General features: G+C 45.5%; 1 protein-coding gene and 1 long non-coding RNA gene across 2 annotated transcripts in view; one reads left to right on the top strand and one right to left on the bottom strand.

Moving 5' to 3' along the window:
• Positions 1-9,494, bottom strand: PDIK1L (PDLIM1 interacting kinase 1 like). Its single transcript, XM_060257609.1, has 3 exons — positions 9,306-9,494; positions 3,353-3,654; positions 1-1,287 (listed from the first exon to the last, which is right to left on the bottom strand). The coding sequence occupies exons 2-3, from the start codon at positions 3,635-3,637 to the stop codon at positions 547-549; spliced, it is 1,026 nt and encodes a 341-aa protein (XP_060113592.1). The 5' UTR covers positions 3,638-3,654; positions 9,306-9,494; the 3' UTR covers positions 1-546.
• LOC132585729 (uncharacterized) overlaps positions 8,821-27,171 on the top strand; it is a 23,026-nt gene continuing 4,675 nt past the window's right edge. The window contains exon 1 of the long non-coding RNA XR_009556338.1: positions 8,821-9,197. This is a non-coding gene — a long non-coding RNA (uncharacterized LOC132585729). The remainder of the gene's footprint in view (positions 9,198-27,171) is intronic.

The raw sequence follows: 27,171 nt of genomic DNA on the forward strand, positions 1-27,171 counted from the left end.
TTACGCTTATGATTTATGGATGAGCCGCAGTCAGCCAAATCAGGTAATATAAATAATGGACATATTTTCTCCACATGGAATGGGTTGGGGGGAACACACACAATCACGTTGACATAAATATATACAAATCTTTACTCTACAAAGTCAGATGATTTGCATTACCAGCATGCAAATAATTTCTTTCAGGGGTGTTCCAAATTCTATAATAAGAAATTGGAATGTTTTAAATACTCTGTAATGTATTCTTAGAAAGCAATCTCCCTAACTTGACAATTTTCCTGACCAACTGGATAATATTACATCTGTACCTTGGAAATATCCAAACTGGAAATATACATGTATGGATGAAAAATCAAGAATAGCCTCTTAGTCAAGCTTAATTAACCTCCCCCCACTGAACAACAGAAATGCAATGGATAATAAATACACTGAACCCTGACAGCTTGAATTTAGGTTGGTCTGGATTTCCCCCCCACAAAATGTCGCACCGTTGTTACAGCTCCAACTCTGTGAAGAGGTCAAAGTACTCCAAAAGTGCTCCAGAGGTCACGTGTCCCAACTGCTGTCTTTGAAAGCAATTTTGACTAATCGGAGTTCTAATTCAAAAGCATCTGGGCGGTCTTGTGGATTAGCAGCAAGCATTTCCTTAATCAGTTGTTTCATACGAGCATTCATAGTCTTTTTCTTTACAGGAATGAGCAGTTCCATTTTCGGATTTTCTAGCAACGCTTCTCCAACAGGAACAATTTCGGTCCCTTGCTTCACATAACTCCCCAACAATTCTTTTTTTGTTTCTGTGTCTATGAAAGTGATCCTTTCCAGCATTGCCCAGATTATAATCCCCAAGGCAAAGATGTCTGCTTTGGCAGTATAGTGACCTTCCCAAACTTCAGGGGCCATGTAGAAGTCTGTCCCACAAGCTGTAGAAAGAAAACATTTATTTACGTTCACAGGCTCTTCGGGGTTTTGTCCTGAAGCTGAACAAACCTTACTTAGCCCAAAATCGGCTACTTTCAAGGTAGGTTCCAAGTCACTGGCATCCATCCTGCTTTGAGAGATCAAGATGTTGTCAGGCTTGAGGTCACGGTGAATGATCTGGTTTTTGTGCAGGAAAGCCAGGGCACTGCTGAGCTGAAGCATAAAGCTGGTATTGGTCTTGCGGCTGGGCTTTCGGGACAGGAGGTATTCATTCATATCACCTCCGTCACAGAAATCCATCACAAACCAAAGGTAGTAGGCGCTTCTGGGATCAAAGGCAATTTCACCTTTCAAGGAGGTCTCTACAAGCTATAATACGAGAAGACATTTCATGTAACTGTTTAAAAAGCATGATTCAAGAAAGTAACTTTGACTAAGGAGAATGCTGAGAATTCTGTATTTTAATGGACTTTTAATACTATTTTGTTCTTCCTCCTAATTTTCTTCTCAATGGGCGTTTTCGCACTCACCTTCAGCCGGCGCGACCCCCCTCTTCACCGCGCAGGATCTGCGCGGATTTCGCACTAAACGCCGCGGAGCAGCCTTTTGCGCCGGAAACTCCCGGCGCAAAAGCCGCTCAAACGGAAACCGCCAAAAAGCAGTTTCCGTTTGAGCGGCTTTTGCGCCGGGAATTTCCGGCGCAAAAGGCTGCTCCGCGGCGTTTAGTGCGAAATCCGCGCAGATCCTGCGCGGTGAAGAGGGGGGTCGCACCGGCTGAAGGTGAGTGCAAAAACGCCCAGAGAGTATGATCAGCAGTATTTGCAAAAAAAAAGCATAGGCAGCAAGCACTGCATCTCACCCACTTAGCCAGCATCTTCCAGATACCACATCATTAAAAGAGTTTCTGCTAACCCCAGCTTAAGCAATCATTTCAACTTGTAAACATACAAACCAAGAGTCAGGCCTACTTATCAGTTTTCATTTTCCATCTGCTCTGCAGCCCCGTTTCTATGGCCTGGGAGACCAAGCAAGACTTGTCAGTTCAGGCAAAACACCACACCTATTTCAAACCATGTTTTGATTTGCTATCCAAATGCAAACTGGATCATGTTTCAGACACAACAAACTACAATTTGCTTATAAAAAAACCCACTAAACCTCAGTTTAGACATAACATGATTAAAAAATCTTAACTATAATTTTGAGTGATTACCTGAACTGACCAAGTTCAAAAGTAATAACAACCCAGCCTGGGGGAAACTTCCCTCTTCCAATTACATTAAATATTTTAATTTAATTAAATATTTCTGCCACAATCCACAGTTTGTTATCACATCCAAACAACAGACTATGGTTTGCTCAGTTCCCTATAAAACCAGCATCTCAAGCTAGGAGCTTGTGGAGGGGTCCAAAATAAGTTAAGGACCCAAGCATGATGTAAGAGTGAGTGTCTGCGCTGCCTCTCCTCTCTCCAATGGCCTCAAGTTGGAGAAAGCAGTTAGTAGGCTGCCAAGGGTTGATTTAACCTTTGCTGATGAAGTCATATCTAACGAAACTACACATACTATCCATCCATACAGGTGAATGCTGTCAGGCTGCCCGAACAGAACAAAACACAATTACAGAAAATCAAGAGCACGTGCTTTTGTTCTCATAATAATTTTGAAGAGCTCACAGTTTACTAGCTATTCTTCATCAATGAGTGAAATGGAGACTGTTGAGCAGGACTTTTTTTGTAGAAAAAGCCCAGCAGGAACTCAACTGCATAATAGGCCACACCTCCTGATGTCACCATTGTTTTATACAGGGCTTTTTCTCATTTACGTATTAGGCCACACCCCCTGATGTCAAGTGAGCCGGAACTGCATTCCAGCTCAAAAAAAGCCCTGCTGTTGAGCAACAGCTGTTAATTTGACATAAACTCAAAATTTTATGTGAAATAATAGCAGAAAGGGTTATGTGTGACTTTTCCATGAAGGATTCTATGAATACCTCTCCACGCAATGCCACTGATATTCCTGTCATGCCAAAACGATGCTTTGTATAACAGTTGTAATTCTCATTCTAAGCACCAATTCAATAATGTAGGAAGACCTATTGCTACTGAGCAGTGGAATTTCCAGCAGTGGCTTCCTATACCCAAGTTCCTCTTTCAAGCACAGATAATATTTAGAAAAATCATTTAAAGCAAGTTTACATATTCATAGACTTCTATTTGTGCCTGCTTTGTGTTTTCCTTAATTTTTAAACTGCTTAGCTGAATGACTTCTGTTCAGCCTGTGAGAATGGCCACAGCTGTAGAGTACAAGAAGCAAATAAAGTGCTTTTACAAACCTAATACTAGGTGGTGTCAAACACCCCATCAGCCTCCTCTTCCCCTACTCTGTATGTAAACAGCTTCTAACCCATCCTCCTTTACCTGAAGCCTCCTTACCTGTAAATAAAGTGAGGAGTTGGACCCATGGGACATCTTCTGCACCATGCCGTCTTTTTGCAAGATGCATTCCTCGAGGTGGATTATGTTTGGGTGTTGGCTCTTGATGCTGCTAAGCGCCCAAAACTCACGCAGGGCTAGCTCTACATTCTCTGGAGCATGGCACCGAATCTTTTTCACTGCGACACGTGCCGAGGTTTTCCTCACCACTGCTTCATATACCACACCATAGCTGCCACGGCCAACCTCCCGTATTAGGTCGTATTTTGGCTGGCTACTCACCATCTTCAAGGTCAAGGTGTCTAGAGAAAAAAAGAGCACAAAAAAACCTAAGAAAACTGACTCGCGTTGTGTAAAAGATTAAAACCCCTTCAGTGGTTCTGTAGATATTTCAAACACTTCTGTGTCTTCCATCCAAACAGGTTCCCCTATACGACGAATATCAAAACACTTAAGTATTTAAGACATTAACACATTTAAAATAAGATATATTTAAATAATTCAATAAAGACACAGACAGATAATTTGACTTGGGAAGAAGGACCAGTAAGAAACAAAACAAAACAAAAGTTTTCACCTGCCGGCAGGAGACAATGATAGAGGGAGACAGACTGACTTCCCTGGAAGGGAGTTCCAAAGTGTTGGTGCTACAACTGAGAAGGCCCTCTACCAGGTTGCTACCTATCCAATCTCAGATAATTGGGGCACTTGAAGCAGGGCCTCTGAAGATGACCAGAATGGGTGGGTAGGTTCATAAAGGAAAATATGATCTTTCAGATATGCTGGCCCCAAGCCATATACAGCTTTAAAAGCATTGATTTGAGTCCAGAAACAAATTGGGAACTAGTGTAGGAGAAACAAGATTGGAGTAGAACAGCTCCTATGACCCACTCCAGTCAACATCCCTGCTGCAGCATTCTGTACATCCTTCAAGGGCACTCCAATGCAGAACACACTGCAGAATGTAATCTAGATGTTACCAGGGTATGTACCACAGTGGCCAGATCTTTCTTGCCCAGGAAAGGCCACAGCCAGCTCACCAGCTGAAGCTGGTAAAAGGCACCCCTGGCCACTGCCACCTGTTTATCCAACGGGAAAATTGGGTCCCAGAGCATCTCCAAAGCTACAAGCCTGCCCTTTAAAGGGAATGCAACCTCACCCATCACAGGAGAAATCCCAATTCCTGGGTCAAACCTTCCCCCACCAATAGCACTTCTGTTTCTCAGGATTAAGTTTCCACTTGCTAGCCCTCATCCATCCCAAAACCGCCTCTAGACACCCACCTGTTCCTGGCTTCCAGTCTCCCTGGGATCTGAAGCATGAGATAACTAAATGTCATCTGCCTATTGACGGCAACTCAGTCCAAATTTCTAGATGACATCTCCCAACAACTTTACATAGATGTTGAAAATCATGGGACAAGATGGAACATTGCCAGGATCACAAAGGCAGAGGCCAAGAGACAGAGCAGCAGTGCCCCAAACACCACACTCCTACCTTCAAGGTAGGACCAAGACCGCTGCAAAGTAGTAGCTCCCAGCCCCAACCGGGATAGACAATCCAGAAGGATACCATAACCGATGGTCTCAGAAACTTCTGAGAGTTCCAGAAAAATTAACAGGATTGGATTCCCTGTGTCCATCTCCTGGTGCAGGTCACCCACCAGGGCAACCAAAGTTTGCTTCAGTCCCATAATGAGGCCTGAAACCAGGCTGAGACGTATCCAAACGTGCTTCCATCATTATTTATCTCTTCCCAATTTTGCCATCTAACACTGGTGTGAAATACTGCATCTAGTAATGGCAGCTGTTGCCCATACAGAAATACAACTACACACAACTTATAATAAAGAAGTAAGGGAAACTATATAGAGGACAAGTGGACATATTCCATACAGGACCCACCTTCAACCCGCAGGCAGCAGCATGGGACCCACCAAGCTGCAAGCACATGATAGAAAGTCATGTGACATCACAGCCATGCAACATCACAGTCATCTGACAGTGTTTCAGGTGAGTAGCCATGTTAATCTCCACTAGTAGAACAAAACTTGTATCTGCCAAAGTGAGCTTTAACCATGGAAAATTTTGTTGACTTTTATAAATAAATAAATAAATAAATAAATTTTATTTTTATATCCCGCCCTCCCCCACCAAAAGGCGGGCTCAGGGCGGCTCACAGACATGACTACGTCATGATTCAATTAAAAGCAGATAAACATTATGAATACAATACTATTACATATATAGATTAAAATACATAAAAATAGGTGCTATAATTTCTGGTGTCACAATTACATATTATCAGCTTCAGTTACAACATAAGATGGCTAGAGTTAGAATGATTTTATCAAGTTAGTCTGGTCCTAATTCAAATGCGAGTTGGAAAAGAGAGGTTTTGCAAGCCCTGCGGAACTGGTTCAGGTCCCGCAGGGCTCGCACCCCCTCTGGGAGTTGATTCCACCAGCGCGGGGCCACTAATGAGAAGGCTTGCTCCCGAGTTATCTTCATTCTAGCCTCTCTTGGCCCAGGGATTTGTAGGAGGTTTTGGGAGCTAGATCTTAACGCTCTCCTGGGGATATATGGGGAGAGGCGGTCCCTGAGGTAGGCAGGTCCTCGGCCATATAGGGCTTTAAAGGTAATAACCAGCACCTTATACCGAACGCGGTAGACGACCGGTAGCCAATGCAGATCCCGCAGCACCGGCCGCACATGTTCCCACCTAGGTAGTCCCATCAACAGCCTGGCCGCTGCGTTCTGCACTACCTGAAGTCTTCGCGTTCGGCACAAGGGCAGCCCCATGTAGAGGGCATTGCAGTAGTCTAGTCTTGAGGTGACCGTTGCGTGGATCACAGTTGCTAGGTCGTCGCGTTCCAGGAAGGGAGCCAACTGCCTCGCCCTCTTGAGATAGAAGAAGGCGGATCTTGCGGTGGTAGCTATCTGGGCCTCCATTGATAGCGAGGATTCCAGTAGCACCCCCAGGCTCTTGACCCTGCGCACTGGTGTCAGTGGCGCACCGTCAAAAGCTGGCAGAGTAATCTCCCCCCCCCGGTCCGTCCTGACCCACGCAAAGGACCTCAGTCTTCGTTGGATTCAACTTCAGCCCGCTCAACCTGAGCCAGTCAGCCACGGCCTGTAACGCCCGGTCCAAATTTGTAGGGACATCACCAGTCCGGCCTTCCATCAATAGATAGAGCTGGGTATCATCAGCGTACTGATGACAACCAAGCCCATACCTCCGGGCAAGCTGGGCAAGGGGGCGCATAAAGATGTTAAACAATGTCGGGGAGAGAACTGCCCCCTGAGGCACCCCACAATGAAGCGGGTGTCTCTGAGACAGCTTCCCCCCAATTGCCACCCTTTGTCCCCGATTTTCAAGGAAGGAGGAGAGCCATTGTAAGGCTAGCCCCCGAATTCCTGCGTCGGCGAGGCGGCGGGTCAGCAGCCGGTGGTCGACCATGTCGAACGCCGCCGACAGGTCGAGCAGCAGCAATACCGCCGAGCCGCCCCGATCCAGTTGCCGCCGGAGGTCATCTATGAGGGCGACCAAGACTGTTTCCGTCCCATGGCCCGGGCGAAAGCCGGACTGGCATGGGTCCAAGGTGGAAGTGTCTTCCAGAAAATCCTGTAACTGCAACGCCACAGCCCTCTCTATAATTTAAGGTTCTGTTTGACTAAAATTTCGTTCTATGACAATAATAATAATAATAATAATAAAATTTTATTTATACCCCGCCCTCCCCACCGAGGCAGGCTCAGGGCGGCTTACAGAGTGTGGCAAAAGCCATGTTAAACAATAAAACAATTATACATTTCAGTACCATTTAAATTACCATTAAATTTACATAATATAAAAATCTAAAATCAATCTAAAATAATCTTATCTTATTGCTAACTCGATTGTTGATGTTAGTGATGGCATGGTGTTCATTTCAGGTTTCATCTTGGAAGGCTGGACGGAAGAGGGCGGTTTTGCACGCCCTACGGAATTGGCTAATGTCCCGTAGGGCCCGCACCTCTTCCGGCAGCTGGTTCCACCATTGGGGTGCTTTTATAGAGAAGGCCTGTTCTCTGGTTATTTTTAGTTTGGCCTCCTTTGGCCCAGGTACTTCCAGATAGGAAGAGGAGGGACAAGAGTTATAATTGCAGTCACGTCAGACTTGGGTAAGCTGAGCACCAGGAGATGTTATGTACTGAGGAACAAGCTAGTGCAAGTATGTAAAAAACACATCTCCCCACAAAACCTCTCCCCTTACCCAGCACAGTGCGCCTTCAGCTACTCCCCCACTCTTGGCCAGTTGATGTTCTTTGCCCACTACAGAAGCACACCGCCCTGACCTCATCCTGATCAAGCACATATAGAACTGGAAGCCTGAACTGGTGGGAATACACAGTGTATGCATGTGTGTATTGTGTATGCGTAATATTGTGTGTATGCATGTATGCGTGTGTGTGGGGGGGGCTGCATATATTTCCTAGGTCCAATGAAAATAAATACAACACTAAATGCAGTATTACATCAAGAGTCACATTCGGTACATAAGCCAAGGTCCCCTCTCTTTAACAGCCATAAAAGAAAGGAAACACCAGCCTATATACTTTCTGTGAACCACCCTCCTACAAGAATAGGAACTCAGATCCAGCGAATGCTCTGAATGTACCTGATGCTGCAGCAGTGCTGAAGCAAAGTATTTCAACCCTCCTTAGGGAGCCCCCATGCAACAACAGATTATATTAGACAATGTATTATATCAGGAGGCCAGCCTTCTCTTGCAAAAGTTGGAAGGTACACAAACCTGCCTCCACAGCAACTTAATACTGCCGTCCCACACACACACACACATTTACTCGGAGGCAATTCTTAATGAGCACAGTGGGATTTGCACCTGAGTAAACATGCACGCGCTTCAGCTACCCTTCTGCGGCTCTAGTCTTTCACTGGTGTGAATAGCACAAACATATGTTGTGATAGGCTTCCCAATCTCCAGGTCCCAGAGGGGGATCTCCCGGTTTTACAGGCTTCCCCCATCCCCCAGCCAGCTGGCCAGCGGGGGAAGCTCCGCCCCCACAACCATCATGCACTTCCATGAACAATTCCCATAGGGAATGATGGGAAATTGATCCGCGGGTATTGGGGGGGCTCTGGGGGGGCTGTTTTTTGAGATAGAGGCACCAAATTTTCAGTATAGCATGTAGTGCCTCTCCCCAAAAAACCTCCCAAGTTTCAAAAAGATTGGACCAGGGGGTCCAATTCTATGAACCCCAAAAGAAGGTGCCCCTATCCTTCATTATTTCCTATGGAAGGAAGGCATTTAAAAAGATGCGCAGTCTCTTTAAATGGGATGGCCAGAACTCCCTTCGGAGTTCAATGATGCTTGTCACACCCTTGCTCTTGGCCCCGCCCCTAATGTCTCCTGGCTCCACCCCCAAAGTCCCCAGATATTTCTTGAATTGGGACTTGGCAACCCTAGTTGTGAAACACACTCATCGCATACGCCTATTGGCTAACCAGGGTCAACCTGGGGGGGGGGGGCTTGTGGATAAGGTTGCTCAGAGCAGCTTTTTTTGCAGAACAAAACCAAGACCCTCTCGTGCGTGATCCGCAGGCAAAGCTCTGGAAGGACGCGAAGCTCCAACATTCGCCTTGTGCGGAAAGGCCCCTGCGGAAGAGCAGCTCCAGCGAAGCCCTGGCCTGAACCCGGCTTGGCCCAGGCGTCACGTGTGCACAGGAGAGCGACGACCGAGTCAGGAGGCGGGAGCGGCTTCCCAAAGCCCGGGAAGGAGGCTCGAGCGAGGCCTGGCCCAGCGGCCCAGCACCAGGCCTCTCGCTGCGGCTTCCTCCTCAGGTAGGCCTCGCAGCCATCACCGCTTCCCTGCCAAGGAGCCGCCTTCGGGCTCTGCCCGCTCCGAGCAGCAGGCCTCATCCGCACCACGGCCGCTGCGAGTATTTTTACCTCAGAGTCGCCGCCGCTGCGTTCTCTCCTCCTGGCCGCCATTATCGGGTTCCCTTCCCCCCACTGACTGCTCGCTCGCTCTCTCCCGGTGCGCTGACACACCCCCTTCTCAGGCAGCTGCTGCGCACGCGCGAACTAGCGCTTCTTGACAGAGCGGCGCGCGCGCACGCCCCAACCCAGCTCCTTCTCTCTCCCCCCCTCTCCTCCCGATTGGTTCCCTTGCGTAGCTTAGCGGGCGCTCCCATTGGCTGCTGCCGCTGTGCGCGTCTCTCTTCGCTCATTTTTTTGTCGGCCTGATGCGAGACGCGGGCAAGAAGCAGCGAATTCCCGAGCACGGTTGGTGGGAGCGTTCTGCGTGGACGGAGCTGCAGAAGTGGCTACGATTTTTGAAGATTATTTCTTGAGACTTTTCTTCCCCGTGTTTGTTTCTCTTTTAGCTTTGGGTTGGTTTTTTTTGCAGTAGAGGAACGCCAGTTGCGATTATAATTTATTATCATACTTAAAGATGTTTGGGTTTTTTTGCAGTAGAGGAACGCCAGTTGCGATTATAATTTATGATCATACTTTAAAATGTTTGGGTTTTTTTGCAGTAGAGGAACGCCAGTTGCGATTATAATTTATTATCATACTTAAAAATGTTTGGGGTTTTTTGCAGTAGAGGAACGCCAGTTGCGATTATAATTTATGATCATACTTAAAAATGTTTGGGTTTTTTTGCAGTAGAGGAACGCCAGTTGCGATTATAATTTATGATCATACTTAAAAATGTTTGTGGTTTTTTGCAGTAGAGGAACGCCAGTTGCGATTATAATTTATTATCATACTTAAAGATGTTTGGGTTTTTTTGCAGTAGAGGAACGCCAGTTGCGATTATAATTTATTATCATACTTAAAAATGTTTGTGGGGTTTTTTTGCAGTAGAGGAACGCCAGTTGCGATTATAATTTATGATCATACTTAAAAATGTTTGTGGTTTTTTTGCAGTAGAGGAACGCCAGTTGCGATTATAATTTATTATTGGGGAGGGACGGTGGCTCAGTGGTAGAGCATCTGCTTGGGAAGCAGAAGGTCCCAGGTTCAATCCCTGGCATCTCCAAAAAAGGGTCCAGGCAAATAGGTGTGAAAAACCTCAGCTGGAGACCCTGGAGAGCCGCTGCCAGTCTGAGAAGACAATACTGACTTTGATGGACCGAGGGTCTGATTCAGTAGAAGGCAGCTTCATATGTTCATATCATACTTAAAAATGTTTGGTTTATTTTGCAGTAGAGGAACGCCAGTTGCGATTATAATTTATTATCATACTTAAAAATATTTGGGGTTTTTTTTGCAATAGAGGAACGCCAGTTGCGATTATGATTTATTATCATACTTAAAAAATGTCGGGTTTTTTTTTTGTAGTGGCGATCGAGAACTGTATTATTATTAATTTACATCATTATTTCTTGCGGCTCCTTTTTGCCACGAGGTTGCTATGATTTATGATTAATTAGTAGTATTCGTTGTTGGTAGTTTTCCGTGCATTGTAGTTTTCTATACATTGCAGTTCCTCCGATGGTATTAATTATTATTGTTATGTTGGAGACTGTTGTTCCGGGAGGGGGTGCTGTTTTGGAAGGAGGATCGCGAAATTTCTGTGATTAGAATGATTTTTAAAAGGGGTGGGGGGAGAGATCAAGCGATGCAGGCGGCGCTGGCGCTGCATTTGGATCTACGCGCGGCGGCGTTTACAGCGTGAGTGAGCGGCGAAGGGAGCCGGTGCGGGAAGGGGCGAAATGCAGAGAGGGATCCCGGGGCTCGTGCACAGAGGCTCTCGCCTAACGACAGCGACACGGGCGCGCGAGGGGCGGGAAGGCGTCTCCGCAGGCGATGGGCCAGAAATGCCCGTCGCTTGTGCCAATCATTCACCGACCCGCTCAGCGAGAAGTGCCCGGGCCCATCTGGCAGGCCCGCCTCCCTGCCCGCCTCTGGCGCGCTGCCCCGTTTGCTCGCGTCGCCCTCTGCAAAAGACCTACCGCGACTGTCACCCGCAGGCCCGGCTGTCCCCGCTGGATTGCTGCGGGTTTCTCATATTGGCTTTCTTTCTCTTCTGCAATTAGGAGGTTGCCGGGAATCCTCTTAATTGAACCTCCTTTAAGAGGAGGGAGTGGGGGGGGGAATCGGCTTGTCCTAAGAACAGCAGCTTGCAAGACAGGCCAGGGACACCTTTTGTTACCCCCACGAGGACGTGTTTCTCTGGCTGCTGCAGACACTTGAAAGGTTGCAATGGTATGGTAAGACCTTGCTCACCCGGGAGGATGGAGGGCTGTTGGTATCTTCCCTTAAAGGGACATTGCCTTCCATTTGTAGCTGTTAGAGTGAAATCGTTTATCCATATAGAATGATGGAGGGTTGCCTGGTGCTTTATGAAGGAGGACGTGGAATTGTGCCAGATTCTCAACTGAGAAAGAGAGACTTCACCTGAAAATGGCTTGCCACAGTATGAACATATGAAGCTGCCTTCTACTGAATCAGACCCTCGGTCCATCAAAGTCAGTATTGTCTTCTCAGACTGGCAGCGGCTCTCCAGGGTCTCAAGCTGAGGGTTTTCACACCTATTTGCCTGGACCCTTTTTAGTTGGAGATGCCAGGGATTGAACCTGGGACCTTCTGCTTCCCAAGCAGATGCTCTACCACTGAGCCACCATCCCTTCTACATATGAAGCTGCCTTCTACTGAATCAGACCTTGGTCCATCAAAGTCAGTATTATCTACTCAGACTGGCAGCGGCTCTCCAGGGTCTCAAGCTGAGGATTTTCACACCTCTTTGCCTGGACCCTTTTTTGGAGATGCCAGGGATTGAACCTGGGACCTTCTGCTTCCCAAGCAGATGCTCTGCCACTGAGCCACAGTCCCTCCCCTGCTCTCCAGGGTCTCAAGCTGAGGTTTTTCACACCTATTTGCCTGGACCCTTTTTTGGAGATGCCAGGGATTGAACCTGGGACCTTCTGCTTCCCAAGCAGATGCTCTACCACTGAGCCACCGTCCCTCCCCTACACACCTGCCTTTGTTGACTAGCACTGGGAAGCAGGCAGGGTCTTGTGGTCTGAGAGGCCCTGAGAAAGGATGTCCTGCATCTTTAAGAATGGTGTGGAAGGGAAAACTCTGCTGAGCAGAGATTCTCCTGCTGAGGCAGTGCTGGAAGAGGTGCCCCAGAGAAATGCTGTGCAATTCTCAAAGCTCCTGGCTGCTCTTTTGTGGTGTGGCTCTGGCATCCTTTTGCTTCAGAGGTGTGGAATGGTTATATTACAAACAGGTCTGTATGAGAAGGTTGCTTCCGAAGCAATGCTGGCGATTTTATTAGAAAACAATTGTGAATCAACCTCCGTAGAGCGCAATTCTAAAATCATACGATAAGGCCATAAGATTCAGGTTGCAGTGGGATCCTGAGAACAGTGACACCCTTCCAAGCCGATGGCCTTCAGTGAACTTAGAAGGACTTAACTCTGCTCAGGATTGCACTGTAGATGATTCAGCTTCATAGATATAGAATGCAATCCTAAAAAATACTTTCCGGGAAGTACCGGTAAGTCCTATTGAATAATTACTTCTGAGTAAAACAAGCATAGGATGGTACAGATCTTTTCATAATCTTGACTTGTTTCTTTTTGAACCTTGAGTAAGAGCTGTGATTCAGTAAGTCCCTGGTCCAAATCTCATTTCAGATACTTATTGCCTTAGTCTTCCTACCTATAAAATAAGGATAGTACATGTTACATGACTATTGTAAGGCTTATTGTCTGGGAAGCTGTTTGCATAGTGCCTTAATAGGATAGATGCATCCTTCCATGGCCTGGTTGAATGCAGGCCCTCTGAGAATATAAGGGATCGCTATATTAAGCCTTTAATCAAGCAACCATCCCCCTACACTCTGGAAACCCTGGCTTTTATGCTCAGCAGTAAGGCAGCTGCAAAATTTGTCTCCGTCATTCTGGCCCTTACATTTTAAAAAGAGAAAGAAAGAAGTCTCTTCTGCTGCTCAAGATCTGTGAATCAATGAGCTTCTAAGGGTATAAAAAGGAAAGGCATAGTGCTATGCAAATATTAAATATTGTCACAAAGGTTCCCTCAGCAATAACTATTTATATCATTTCCATGTTACTGATGCAGAGTTTTTGCTGAGAAGAACAGATTTTTGTCTCCTGCACTGAGGCCCAATTGTGACATTTAGTGAGAACGTGAATATGGAACTAGGGATGCTCAAATGCTTGCTCAGGTTCTGATTGCCAATCACAAGCAAGGAACCAGTTTTCTATTGATCCTGTTCATCAGGCTAATTTTTAAGGAAATCATAGTACAATGCATAGTACAGTGTCTCACATATGTACATTCTCACACAGTCAGTCGTACTTTCTTCCCTCCACCACAGACCTGTCGGGTACTTACTACCCATATAAATAAGCAGTGAATTGTAAATACAATTTTTTAAAAAAAAGTTTTACTGTTTGATTTTTTTTAAAAAAGGTTATTTTATGCATGCACATTTTTTGCATAGCCTTATGGGATTCATACACCACATTTAATTATCTGACCCACTTGTCAGCGATCTTGGGGAGGAGGGATAATCAATTTCAGCTACTGCAGATGCAGAAAGAAGCTTGCAAGGCAGAAGGAAATAAACCTGAAGTGCTGTCGCTATTGGGCAGCCGTGAAGCTGTTCAGCAGTTGCTTAACGCAGTCAATGGTAATGCAAATAGTTCTGAGGCTCAGCTCACCAGCAGTTGTAGCAGTCAGACCTGGCACAGTTGCTTGCTGTGAAGTTTGTAACATCTTAGTGTGGAACCATCAGTGGTATGGAGAAATGGGTTTGAACCTGTATTTAGGTGAGGTTCAAGATTCACTGGGCAGGCTTCAAAGGAGGCAGCTCCAGATAGAAGCTGTCTGAACAGAATTTGCTGGTGTTGGCTTTGAATATAATTCCTGATGGGTAACCATATTAGCCTTTGTTCCCTTTGAAGAGGCAAGAGTCCTAGGAAACAGAGTATTGTTTTGCCCGTTTGATCTGTACATACACTTTTATGCCAGTTCACAAAATGAAACTGTAGAATTTCATCCAGTAACAGGCTCTGTCTGGCCTGCTTTCTTTTTTTACTAGAAAAACTCCATATTTCTCCTTACCGGCCTATTTATTTTGTAAAGAAAGAAGACTAATGGCCCATCTATCTTCAATATGGGAGCAATCATACAAGTCTACTTTGAAGGCTTGTTTTTAAAAAAAATATCGAGAAGGCATATATTCTAGACACCAAGGGTGTCAAACTCATTTGTTATGAGGGCCGGATCTGACATAAATGGGACCTTGTTGGGCCGGGCCATGTTTGTCGTAAAATGCAATGCCAGGTAGCAGAGAGATAAACTTTATAAAGGACACACAATTAAAGATAAATTTAAAAAGGAAAAAAAACCCTTAAAATAAAACATGCTTAAAGTATTAGCACTCTTGCAATACCGTGGTCAGTATCAAAGCAAGCTCTCCCTCCCCCTCTTCCTCCCCAAGAGAGGAGTTTTGCTCTGTAGCTTCTGTGCAATTGAGAAATCCTGGCAAAGCAAGCTGTGACACAGAAAGAAGCAAGAAAGGGAGAAGGAAGCAGACTTGCTTGCAGGCCTGATAGGAGCCCTCAGAGGGCCTGATCCGGCCCACGAGCTGCATGTTTGACACCCCTGTTCTAGACATTCTGAAGTGCCATATCAGTTCTATGTACTTTGAGAACAGTTTTTCTGGACATAGAACACACTTTCACATAGGTAAGAATGGCAGAGAGGTCTCATGAGACACCAACACATGCATGTATTTTGTACTGTGTGATTTCCTACACGGCATTATTTTCCACGGTGCAAGAACATAACATTTAAATTGTTCCTCGTTGTATTGGTAGTTGCTTAAGCATATGAAGCAACACAAACAGGAAGAAAACCTTCCCTTTATGGCTTCTGAAAATCCCATTCTCAGGGTAATTCTGGATATGTCATCAATGAGGTTCTCTGCCCCCCCTCTCCCTCCCCCCCCCCCCGGTTCCTCAGTTAAGGAGATGCACCCCAAACTCAACATAATTACAGCAGGTATTAATAGAATGCATATTAGGAAGGAGGGATGAAATGTGGGCTGGCTTGGTGGATTGTGTCACAAGGGGGCGCTTTGTAGCTGCAGTTAGAGGGCAGTCTTAACATTGGTTGTAGTCTTTGGTTCAAAATTCCTAGAGGAGGCTGCTAGCAGGGTAAGTAAAGAGAACAGTAACATCCCAAAGCAAATCTTGGAAGAACTGGATTTATTTTGATGCACATGTAAAGCTTATAGCCACCTTTCTTTAGCAGCAGAAGGAATTGACTCAGCATTTATCATTTAAAACCAATTTTATTATTTTCGCAACATATTGAAAGACATTTATCAAATATAAATTTCAAAATACTGATCAATACATTACAAAGTTTCCACCTCCCCCCAGCCCTCTATTTCTTGACTTCCGCCGGTGCTTAAAACAATTAAAAAGAAAGAAAGGTAAAATTCACGCTTATAGAATCTTCTCTTCCTGTTTACCTTAATGTAAAATAAACCAAGACTATATATTGATTATTATTAAAATTAAACCTATATTTATCTCATAGTCTAACTTCTACTAAGTTATATATCAGATCAGTAATCCATGTTACCATTTTATCTTCCCCTTAAAAGTTCAGATAATATTGTCAAAAACCACTAAGTGTCTCTTGACTTTCCATTGCTTTCCAACATATTTTTGAAATTTCTTCCAATCATCCTTAAATTTTTCTGAATTGCAGTCTTTTAAAATTCTAGTAAGTTTATCCATTTCACTCCAGTGTAACACTTTTAAGATCCAGCCCCATTTCTCTGGCATTTTATCTTGCTTCCACATTTGCGCATGTAATGTCCTTGCAGCTGAAAGCAAGTACCACAACAATGTCCTATCTTGCTTCGGAAAACTTTCCATTTGTAATCTCACTAGAAAGATATCTGGCGCTCTCTTGATGAATCATTTGCCAAAAGTTTTTTGCTTTATCACAAGTCCACCACATATGGTAGAAAGAACCATAATTTGACTAATTCGACTAATTCTGTATAAAGACTGGAGGGGATCTTGGCCTGTTATATCAGGCTTGGTTAAAATCATAATGGATCCACTGCTGTTAATGCTTTACCCTTAGTTGTTCCCTTCCCCCCCCTTTCTCCATTTTCGATTTGCAACTGGTGTGAAAGAAACAGTCGGCGTCTTCTCAGGGCCTGAGGTGGGAGGAAGCCTTGCATGATAATGCAAGGACAAATGGCTAAACTGCCTGAGAAAGTATCTGGTAGTTATGTGTGAATGTCTCCTCTTTTGAACCCCCACCGTAGGAATGTTTTTGAAGTGTATCTTAAAACCCATGTATCAGTGTATTGGTTTCATTCTTAGCAAGCTAGAGGCTTGCGCCAGAGTACCGGTTATCAATAAATGTAGTCTTAGTATCAACTTTGACTCGTTCTTGAATCTGTTGACTTGACACCTTCATGTTTTTTACATTTCCAACAACTATCTGATATTTGATTATTCATTTTTGCTAATTTCTTAGGTGTCATATACCATCTATACAACATTTTGAAAGTTCTCTTTTATGTTGTAACATGTCGATAATTTTATAGAGTTCTTCCATAGGTGTTCCCATGTCTCCATTTGTATTTCTTTGTTCATATTTATTGCCCATTTCATCATTTGAGTTTTCACTACTTCATCTTCTCTAGACCATTTCAATAATAACTTATAAACCTTTGAAATCAATTTTTCATTCTCACCCAACAGCACTTTTTCCAGTTCTGTTTGCTCTTGTCTTATTCCTGTATTTCTAATATCTTGCTCCACCAAACTTTTAATTTGTTGTAATTGGTACCAATTAAGTTTGTCCTGCAATTCTTCTGCCGGTTTTAATTCCACCTTGCCTCCCTGTATTTTTAGCAGTTGTTTATATGATAACCATTTGTCTTCCTGTGGATCTAAGGACAACCTTATGACTTCAGTTGGCATAATCCATAATGGCTTTCTCTCATCACCATATTTAGTATATTTTTTCCAAGTATTCAACAGATTTCTTCTTATGTAATGGTGTGAGAAAAGTCCGTCCATCTTCTCCTTCCCATAATACATATAAGCATGCCAACCAAAAACATTCCCATGGCTTTCTAATGCCAATAATTTCTTGTTAAGCAAGGTTATCCCGTCCTTAATCCATACCAAACAAATTGCATCATGACATAACTTAAAATCAGGCAGCTGGAAACCACCCCTTTCTTTCGCATGTCAGAATTTTCATTTTAATTCTTGACTTTTTCCCCGCCCATACAAATTCTGAAATCTTTTTTTGTCAATGATTAAATTGTTGTCTTTCACTGTTGGAATTGTTTGAAAAAGGAACATAATTCTTGGTAGAACATTCATTTTAATTGCAGAGATCCTACTCAGCATAGACAAATTCAAGTTATTCCACTTTAACATATCTTCTTCAATTTTACGCCAAAGCTTTTCATAGTTGTTTTTATACAAATCAATATTTTTCATCGTAATCTCTACACCTAAATATTTTACCTTCGAGGTAACTTCACATCCAGTTATACTCTGTAGTTCTTTCTGTTTGCTCAATGACAGATTCTTACTAGAATTTTCAATTTTTCCTTGTTTATATGGAAGCCCGCCAGCTCTCCATACTCTTTGATTTTACTTAACATCAAGGGCATCACTTGTAATGGGTTTTCATTAATGAACATCACATCATCTGCAAATGCCCTATATTTATAAAAAAAACCCTTCCCTTTATGGCTTCTGAAAATCCCATTCTCAGGGTAATTCTGGATATGTCATTAATGAGGTTCTCTGCCCCCAGTTCCTCAGTTAAGGAGATGCACCCCAAACTCAACATAATTACAGCAGGTATTAATAGAATGCATATTGGGAAGGAGGGATGAAATGTGGGTTGGCTTGGTGGATTGTGTCACAAGGGGGCGCTTTGTAGCTGCAGTTAGAGGGCAGTCTTAACATTGGTTGTAGTCTTTGGTTCAAAGTTCCTAGAGGAGGCTGCTAGCAGGTAAGTAAAGAGAACAGTAACATCCCAAAGCAAATCTTGGAAGAACTGCATTTATTTTGATGCACATGTAAAGCTTATAGCCACCTTTCTTTAGCAGCAGAAGGAATTGACTCAGCATTTATGAACAGGATGCCCTGCTCACCTAAAACTATATGGATCGCCGTGGCATTTATGCAGTGGTAGAATTGCCAGCCTCCAGGGAGCTAACAAAAAGAACCGAAACCGTGGACCAGATAGACAAAAAATACTTAGAATCCGTGAATTTTTACTCTTTATTATTTGTAATTTTTACTTGATTCATATATACCACACTATGACTATACAATTCAACGAAAATACAATCTCTCATAAACTCATACAACTTCACTCTGAACTGTATGAAAGATTTGAGTCATTCAAGCAGCATGTAAAACTCTGGCGAAGTAGACTCAAAGTAGACTCCATCTCAACGCCGACTCCAGCGACAATGCAGCTCGCTGAGATGAACCGACCACAGTTGCATGGTGCAAAAATAAGTTCTCACCCAATGAATTGTGGTAGACAAGGTGTCCAAAAAGGTACACAGACGTGCTCAAAGTGGCTGATAAGTTGGCATAGGAAAACTCATTCACTCACAAGGGCTTGTGTTATTAAGGTTGAAACCCGGAGCATAATTACACATGAGTAAACCTCTTAAACATCTGGGATCAGGCACATTTGTTTTTCTTCTCCATGTTAAGTCTTTCAGTTCTCACTTAGACCCAGAATTGAACTTCGTTGGTCTTGGGGGTGCGACTGGACTCTTATTTGTATACTACGGACTGCACTGGCTGCCAGTGGTGTACCGAGGCTGTTACAAAGTGCTGGTTATCACCTTTAAAGCCCTATATGGCCGAGGACCTGCCTACTTGAGGGACCATCTCTCCCCATATGAACCCCAGAGAGCGCTGAGGTCAGCTGGAAAGAATCAGCTGAATATCCCTGGGCCAAGAGAGGCCAGATTGAAGACCACCCGGGATCGGGCCTTCTCCATTACAGCCCCACTGCTGTGGAATCAACTCCCGGAGGAGATACGGGCCCTGCGATGTTTAGACCAATTCCGCAGGGCCTGTAAGACCTACCTCTTCAAAATAGACTTCACCTAATACCAAGTCAAGAAAGTCTCGCTGGACATATTTTGGTCACTGAATTTTACTAAAGACCTAAGTTATAGCGCCACAATGTTAATTTTAATGTAAGTTGCTAATGTTTTAATGCTGATTTTATAATTGTAATTGTATTTATTATGTATGGTTTTATTGTATATTATATTCATATGTTGTGAGCCGCCCTGAGCCTGCCCTGGCGGGGAGGGCGGGCTACAAATAAAAATTATTATTATTATTATTACTAATTTGCTACCATTACCAACTGCTTTAATCCAATCTCATCTATACATCACCCAGTTATTCATCTTGACTCTAATTAGCCCTTCCTAGCAATTACCCCTCTCTGCCTGTATGCAGCCCCACAGCTAGGAATTTTTAAGTTGAGGGGCATTTAAATTGTTTAGGTGACACCAGGTAATCAAATCAAAGTTGATTTGATTAGCCCACTCTGGGCCAGCTCCTCTCCCTCTCCAAGGATGGTTATCCACGGCAGGCCTAAGCATCTCTTGAGGAATGAGCCAGCCCCCACTGGGCCCCAACAACCTCCACAGCCCTCTGAAGAGTTGAGCAACGAGCTACTTCATGAGCAAGTTGTGGCCATAAATGCGAAAATCGCCCACACGGGTGGGGGAAGGGAAAGGCTACATTCTGGCTCCCTCCATAGCCCAGAGGCTGTCAAAATGCCCTTACATGGTCACCCCATTCCTCTGCACAGCATCCCCCCCAGGCCAGCATCAAACAGTTACCCCACTTTCCCATAAGCGAGCCTGGACTCTCCCCATCCTTACCCCTTGGATGCCACACAGAGTGGAGTCCACTGTGCCTGAGTAGAGCGAGGGTGCCTGCAGAGCTTTGGGAAGGATGCCAGCTCCAGGAAAGCGCCTCAGACATGAGGAGCTCTCTTTTGGGGGAGAGGTAGAGCACAGCTGCACAGAGTGCTTGCTCTGAGCACTTGCAGCCCCATGCCATCCAGCAACTCTCCCCATCTCTCAGGGCAAAAGAACTGGGGCGGGGGGAGTGCAGCCAATGACAGCGGCCAGGGCCGGTGCTAGGCTTTCTGGCGCCCTAGGTGAATCACCCACGAGCGCCCCCCCCTTATTAAAAAATACGGGGAAAATAAAGAACGCCAAACTTGAAACTTTTCACATTTTTAATATTTTTTTTAAAAGTGATGTTATTAAAAAAATTATGAGAAGAAGCGCTTGCCGGCCATGTCAGGAAGGAGGGTGGCAGGATAGGATGAGGTGGGAGGCCAAATCGCACATCGGGGAGAGGGGGGTGGCTTGGCTTTGTTGAGGGCAGCTTGGGGATGGGAGAGGACAAGGTGACAGCGGTCAGGAGCCAGAGTCATGCGTCAGGGAGGGAGCGCCCAGTGGTGCCCCCTGGGTCAGGTGGCGCCCTAGACGACTGCCTACTTTGCCTACTCCCACGCACCGGCCCTGACAGTGGCTCTGCTGACACAAGGGCTGCTCCTTTGCACAGAGAGAGATGCAAACCAGGGGCGGGAGAGACGTGGCTGCAGCCTTCTTTGTTTGCCCGGGTAAAGGGAAGGCAGTGAGGTTCCTTCAGGTGGGCTCTTCATCAGAGAGGGAGATGCTGGGGTCCAGCAGGCAGCAACAGCAGCTCTGGTGACTCCAGGGCCCTGCAGAGTGCCTCCTCCCACTAAAAGCAAATTTGGGGGCTGGCCCAGCCTTCCACAGTGCACTGCAAGCTTCCTCGGTTCGTCTGCGCCACTCTCGTCTCCCTCCCTTTGGCCAACGGCAGCAGGCTCAAGGAAGCTGCCGCTGTGGCACATCCCCAGCTCTGCAAGCTTGACTGCTGAGCTCTGAATAGTGGCGGCTGGCTCCAAGAAGCTGCCACTGCAGTACAGCCTGGCCCCACAAGCCAAGCAGCAGGCTCCCAGAAGAAGGCTCCAGCTAGGTGGCAGGTTGGGGGGGCCTCAGGTGGCAGTCGGGGACAGGGCTCCCAGAGGTCCTCCATGGCTATGGGCCTGCCTATATAGAAGGCTTGAGGAAAACTGTTTCAATGTATGTGATGAAGTGTGCCTGTTCACGAAAACTCATACCCAGAATTAAACTTCATTGGTTTTAAAGGTGGGCTCCAATTCTGTTCCATTTTAAACAATGTTATAACATTGTTGTAAGAAAGCAAAGCACTGTCCCTTTAATAGAGACTTAATGTGTGAACGTAGGCGGTTTATGCATTTCACGGAATCACCTGGTAAGTAACATCCCTTCTATTAAACTCCCCTGTTAAAGGGACTGGGTTTTTCGCCGGACAACTATAAGCAGGAGTAAAAGCAATTGAAGGGGTGCTGTTTTCCAGCAGAAAAACAGCCGTCGAGGAAATGGTTAAAGATTCATTTCATCTCCCTGCTTCTTTTCATAAAGCAGTCCCAGAAGCTGGGGTTTGCAGAAGAAAGTAACATCTGAGATAAATATGAGAGGAAGAAACCTTCAGGTTAGCCCTCCATGAGATATATTGCGTTTCACATGTGCAGTTTGGGATTCCATGAAGTTTAAAAACCTGCTGGATGCACAGTTGTGCTGTTTCTTGGGCAGGGGGAAGTCTAGAGCACAGGATGAAGCGGACTATCTTTGTAAGGAGATCTACAGTGACCAGGATGCATGTGTAGATTGGGGAAGATCGGTTATGAATTCCATAGAGATGGTCTTCCAAGGTCCCGAGGGCATGGGCAGCTGTTTTAATAACCCAGTGAGCTTGCCAGCAAGATCTTTGCCCTGCCTGCAGACTGTGCACGAGCCCATGTACTGCGCTATGTCTGAGTGTACTTGTGGCCACCAAAACTCTCATGTCAATAAGTGAGTGGTCTTGTGTCTACCAAAGTGTCCAGCTGGTCTGGAATCATGGGAGAGTCACACGATTCTTGCCCTCAGGGATCCTCCCGGCACGTAAATTCTCCCTAGATGGAGAAGTAGACCATCCTTCTCGATTAAGTCACCTGACGATACGTGGTTGGGTTGCTGGAGATCTAGTAGGTATTGTTGAACCATGGGTCGTATGCTTCCTGGGCCCGCATCTGATTGGAGAGCCCTGAGCAAGGGGGGTACCTGCAAACACAGAGGTGGAAAACTGTGGCAAGTGGCTTTTCTTCTTCTGGAGAGGGGGCGTATTCAGGTTTACATGTGAAGCCATCTGCCCATTGGTTTGGGGAGTGTGGCACATATGTGATTTGAAAATGAAAATGGGAATAAAATTATGACCACTGGATCTGCCCCTGGTTGAGACGACAAGCTGTCTGGAAACTTACTTGTCTAAGTTTCGGTAAACGGTAAGGACTTGAATCAGGTGTCATGCTCCTTTGAGATGATGTCTCCAGGCCTCAAAAAAAGCCTTTATCACAAGCAACTCCCTCTCCCAAATGATGGAATTTCTTTTCTGTGGGGGTGAGTTGGCATGAGTAAGAACGCACAAATAGCAGCAGAACATGATTACGGACAAGTATGGAAAGTGCATGAAATAATGGAATAGAAGGGATTTTGGAAGCCCCGTTGCATGATCCACAGCAAACTTTCTTATTCAAAACGTTGATGGGTGAACATCTGGAGCAACATGAAGTTGCAGGGGAGCATGGGGTGTCTCCTAAGGTAAATTCATTTCGTGCGGAGTTATTGGGAAATGTACAGACCACGGTGGTGCCCTGAGTATGCACCCTTTCGCACACCCTGGGCAAGGAACAGATCATTCACAGCAGACATTAAGGACATTCCTCTGAATCTGAAAATCTAATGAATATATCCTAAGTGAGTATAAAAACAATTGAAAAGCAGAATCCAAGCCTCGGTTTGTACCTTTTGCCCCTGGAAGACACTCTGAAGGGGGGCCACTTCGCAGTCCTTGTGAGCCCCAACGACTTTGCACATGGAACAGGTGGGCACCTCACAGGTTAAGCAGTAGATGTTGATCTTCTCGTCTTCGTGTTCCTTGCACATGGGGTGGTTTCCCTTCTTCAAGGGCCGGCTGAGGAAAACATAAGAGAAGCAAACTAGTATGATGCTTTAAGTTTGGGGTGACACTTCTTGGGGTGTTGTGCTGTGACAGTACAGCACCAATGTGTCAGACACTGGAAAGCTTTCATGATATGATGCTGTGTTCAAACTGCAATGTATTGCCTGACCTAACTGACTCCATTTTCTAACATTTGCTACTAACCCCAAATAGAAGCCTTGCATATCAAAGTAGAAGTGAAGCTGTTACTAACCCCGCTGTGAATTCCTGTCCTTGATACTGACAAAGGCAACAACCCTTTGAAGATAAAATGCCTCAGGGGAAGCCAGCAGAGCTGTTCCTGTGAGAATGGGAACCACAACGAGATAAGAGAAAGTAAATGTGCGAAATGTATCACTCTAGTGTGGGAATGTAGATTTGCTTAGAAAACCCTTGATGTGCATTTCGTTAAAACATCTATGCTCCGTTCCAAGAGCATCAGTTCCAATGTATCTATGCTCAGAAACTATGAACTATCCAATAAAGTCTTAACATTGTAACAAATGGAAGTCTGCCTCCTTTGAAGTTCCATTGTCTGACACAGGGGAGGGACGGTGGCTCAGTGGCAGAGCATCTGCTTGGTAAGCAGAAGGTCCCAGGTTCAATCCCCGGCATCTCAAAAAAAAAAGGGTCCAGACAAAAAGGTGTGAAAAACCTCAGCTTGAGACCCTGGAGAGCCGCTGCCAGTCTGAGAAGACAATACTGACTTTGATGGACTGAGGGTCTGATTCAGTATAAGGTAGCTTCATATGTTCATATGTACAATGACCATGCTAGAGGCATCGGTTTTGATGGCAACAAGCAACTGTGGATTGGGGTAGTGAAGCAAAGGCCCTGAGATGAAATGCACTTTCCGAGTGGCAAAGGCTTGTTCTGTTTCTGGTGTCCATTGAAAATGTTCCCAAGGCCGCAAGAGTTGAGTCAGAAGCACAGTGATGGACACAAAGCCCAGAATGAATTGGCAGTAGTAGTTGGGTGAAGCCTAGAAAACACTGCATGTCCTTAACAGTTGTGAGGGGTTTGCCAAGGCTGAACTGCTTCCACCTTCTTAGGAACCTTTTGTACTCCATGTGGCAAGATTATATGGCCAAGGAACTCCACCAAGTGCAAGTCAAATTCCCATTTTTCCAGTTTTACATATAAGCCATGTTGTTGCAGCTGGTGTAACAGTAAGCACACGCTTTGAATGAGAATTTATTCATGAGAATAAATCAAAGTATCATCCAGGTAAATCATCACTAACTGATCAGGTAGATCCCAGAAGATGAGGTTCATTAGTCTTTGAAAGACTGCTGGGGCATTAGTCCGCATGGCATCACTAAGGACTTGTATTGTCCGTATCTGGTGCTGAAGTTCATTTCCATTTCCCCCCCTCATGAATATGCACCAGGTTGTGGGCACTTCGAAGATCTGACTTAGGATATACCTGGGCACCTTTGAGGCATTCCAACAGTTCTGGGATTAACAGGAGAGGCCATTAGTCTCAAATAGTTATCTTATTCAATGCCCAGAGTAGGGATGTGCATTCGGTTCGGCCGAACCGTATATACAGCCGAATCAACACTGATTCGGCTGTATTCGGAATTGGCCGTAGCCGATTCCCATTGCCGCCTATTATGCGGCAGCCGAATACGGCTCGCCGTATACTGCCGAATAGCTATTCGGAAGTATACGACTGTCAATGGAAAAGGCGGGAAAGTAGCTTCTGCAGCCTCAGTGGAGCTGCTTGCCTACTTTCCCGCCTTTAGTGGCCTCTTCCCGCCTCTCCCATAGCCTCCCTGGGATCAGGGAGGGGGGGAGGGGGAAGAGGAGCCCCAGCAGCCAATCCAAAGCATGCATTTGCAAAATGCATTGCAAATGCATGCTTTGCAGGGCTGTTGTGTAGCTGATGGCCCAGCCATCAGCTACATTGTTGTTATTTTGATCTTTTGCTTACTTGGGTATCCAAGTAAGCACTGTTGTCTGGCCAATCAGAGAGCAGTGCTATTTTTTGAAATTGCTCTCTGTAGGGCCAGAGAACCTTTTTAAGGAGTCTTCCTGCTGGACTCCTCCATTGCTGTGTTGGTGTATGTGGGTTGGTGTGAGAGAGATTGTGCTGCTGCTGGTGGCTGGCCCTTGGCTTCAGCTGCTGCCTGCTGATCTCTCACTCAGCCTTACCAGACTTCCCTGGACTCAGAGAAGACAAGGTAAGACAGTTTTGGGGTTCTTGTTTTAGTTTTTGTTGGTAAAAGGACTAGAGTCCCTTTACTTGTCCAGATTTGGGTGGGTGAGTACTGGGTGGGTAGCCTATTTGGGGTTGGGGTTAGGTTCTGCTGGGGGTGGGGGCCTGAGGTGGGGGGTTTTGCTAATTTGCCCATATAATTTAGTGAGAGGACTTTTAAAAGTGCAGTGTCCTTTTACTTCTCCAGATTTGGGTGGTTTGGATTTCTTGGGGTTAGGGTGAAGGGGGGGGGGGGGTTGGGGGGGATTTCCTGTATTGTTAAAAGTTGAGTTTTTTACTGTTTCAGTGTTTGATTTGTTGCTGCTGTGTTGTGTTGCTGCTGTGTTACTTTTCTCTTCAGGTTATTGGGGGGTGGTGGTGCTGTTTGGCCTAATTTTCATTGTTTAAAAGGCCACTTTTGTCCCCCTTTTCCTGGTTCTGGTTTTAGGGATGGGGGTGTTGTTGTTGACTGATTTGGCCTGAGTTTTCTTATTGGTGAAAGGCCACTTTTTAAACACTTGAGTTGCTTTGCTTGGCCTTTTGTGATTCTGCTGGTTTTGTTTTGTTTTTTAAAAATTACCTCTGGTTGGTGTGGGGGTTGGCGAGGGTGTGTGTGGGCTGGGTCACTTTCTTGTTGTTATAGAGTGATTTTTGGAATCTGAGTGTGCTCTCGGTTTGGCTAGGGCCACTAAATAGGCTGCCCCACTAATAAGGGTGTTTTTAGGGATTGTGTTTTTTTGAAGTTTAAAACAAAATTAATCCAGCTAGGTGTGGTGGTCCACCACTTCTCTTGTTTGAGACTAGAGTTGTGTTGTTTGGGGCAGGGAAGCTGGCACCTGGGTGAGAGACCCAGAGCCAGCATGCTTGTTGTTGTTGGCCAGCTCTCCCCGTGTTGTTTGGGGCAGGGCTGGAGAGCTGGCATCTAGGTTTGCTGCAGCCAGGTCTGCAGAGCAGACCTTGAGCAGATTGTGTTTTGTGTGGCAGTGACGTTGGCAACTAGGTTTACATTGGTTCCAGGCCTGCGGGGTTCATAGAGTAGATAGAGGGATGTAGTGCATTTGGGTCCTATAGAGATTCTCTGGTGTGAAGTTAGGTTTGGCTTTGGGTGCCCCAGGAATTGGACCCCCTGGTCCAATTTTTTTTTGGCCCTGTGGGTTTTGTGTGGGACAGTGCCCTGAAGCTGCACAGCAGTTTGGGGGGCTCTCCTCAAAACCTCCTGCTCCCCAGAGCCACTTTTCCCACGACAATTGCAGTGAGGAAGTGGCTCTAATTGGTTTTTTCTCACCATTGGGAGCAGTGTTCCTTTTGGGGTGCCCACAAATGGGTGCCGTCTTTTGGGGCCAGGGGGGTTGCATGCTGGGGAGTCCCCTGAAGCTGCCCTGCAGTTTTGGGGGCTCTCCCTCAAACCCCCTGCCCCCCAGTAGCCTCT

Source organism: Heteronotia binoei, chromosome 17, assembly GCF_032191835.1.
Source record: "Heteronotia binoei isolate CCM8104 ecotype False Entrance Well chromosome 17, APGP_CSIRO_Hbin_v1, whole genome shotgun sequence".
In the NCBI taxonomy this organism is placed as follows: domain Eukaryota; kingdom Metazoa; phylum Chordata; class Lepidosauria; order Squamata; family Gekkonidae; genus Heteronotia; species Heteronotia binoei.

Coding starts and splice junctions, on each gene's coding strand:
- PDIK1L (XM_060257609.1), bottom strand. CDS start 3,637: ATGGTGAGTAGCCAGCCAAAATACGACCTAATACGGGAGGTTGGCCGT. Junction 1,288..3,352: donor ACTCCTCACTTTATTTACAG/GTAAGGAGGCTT, acceptor CTCGTATTATAG/CTTGTAGAGACCTCCTTGAA.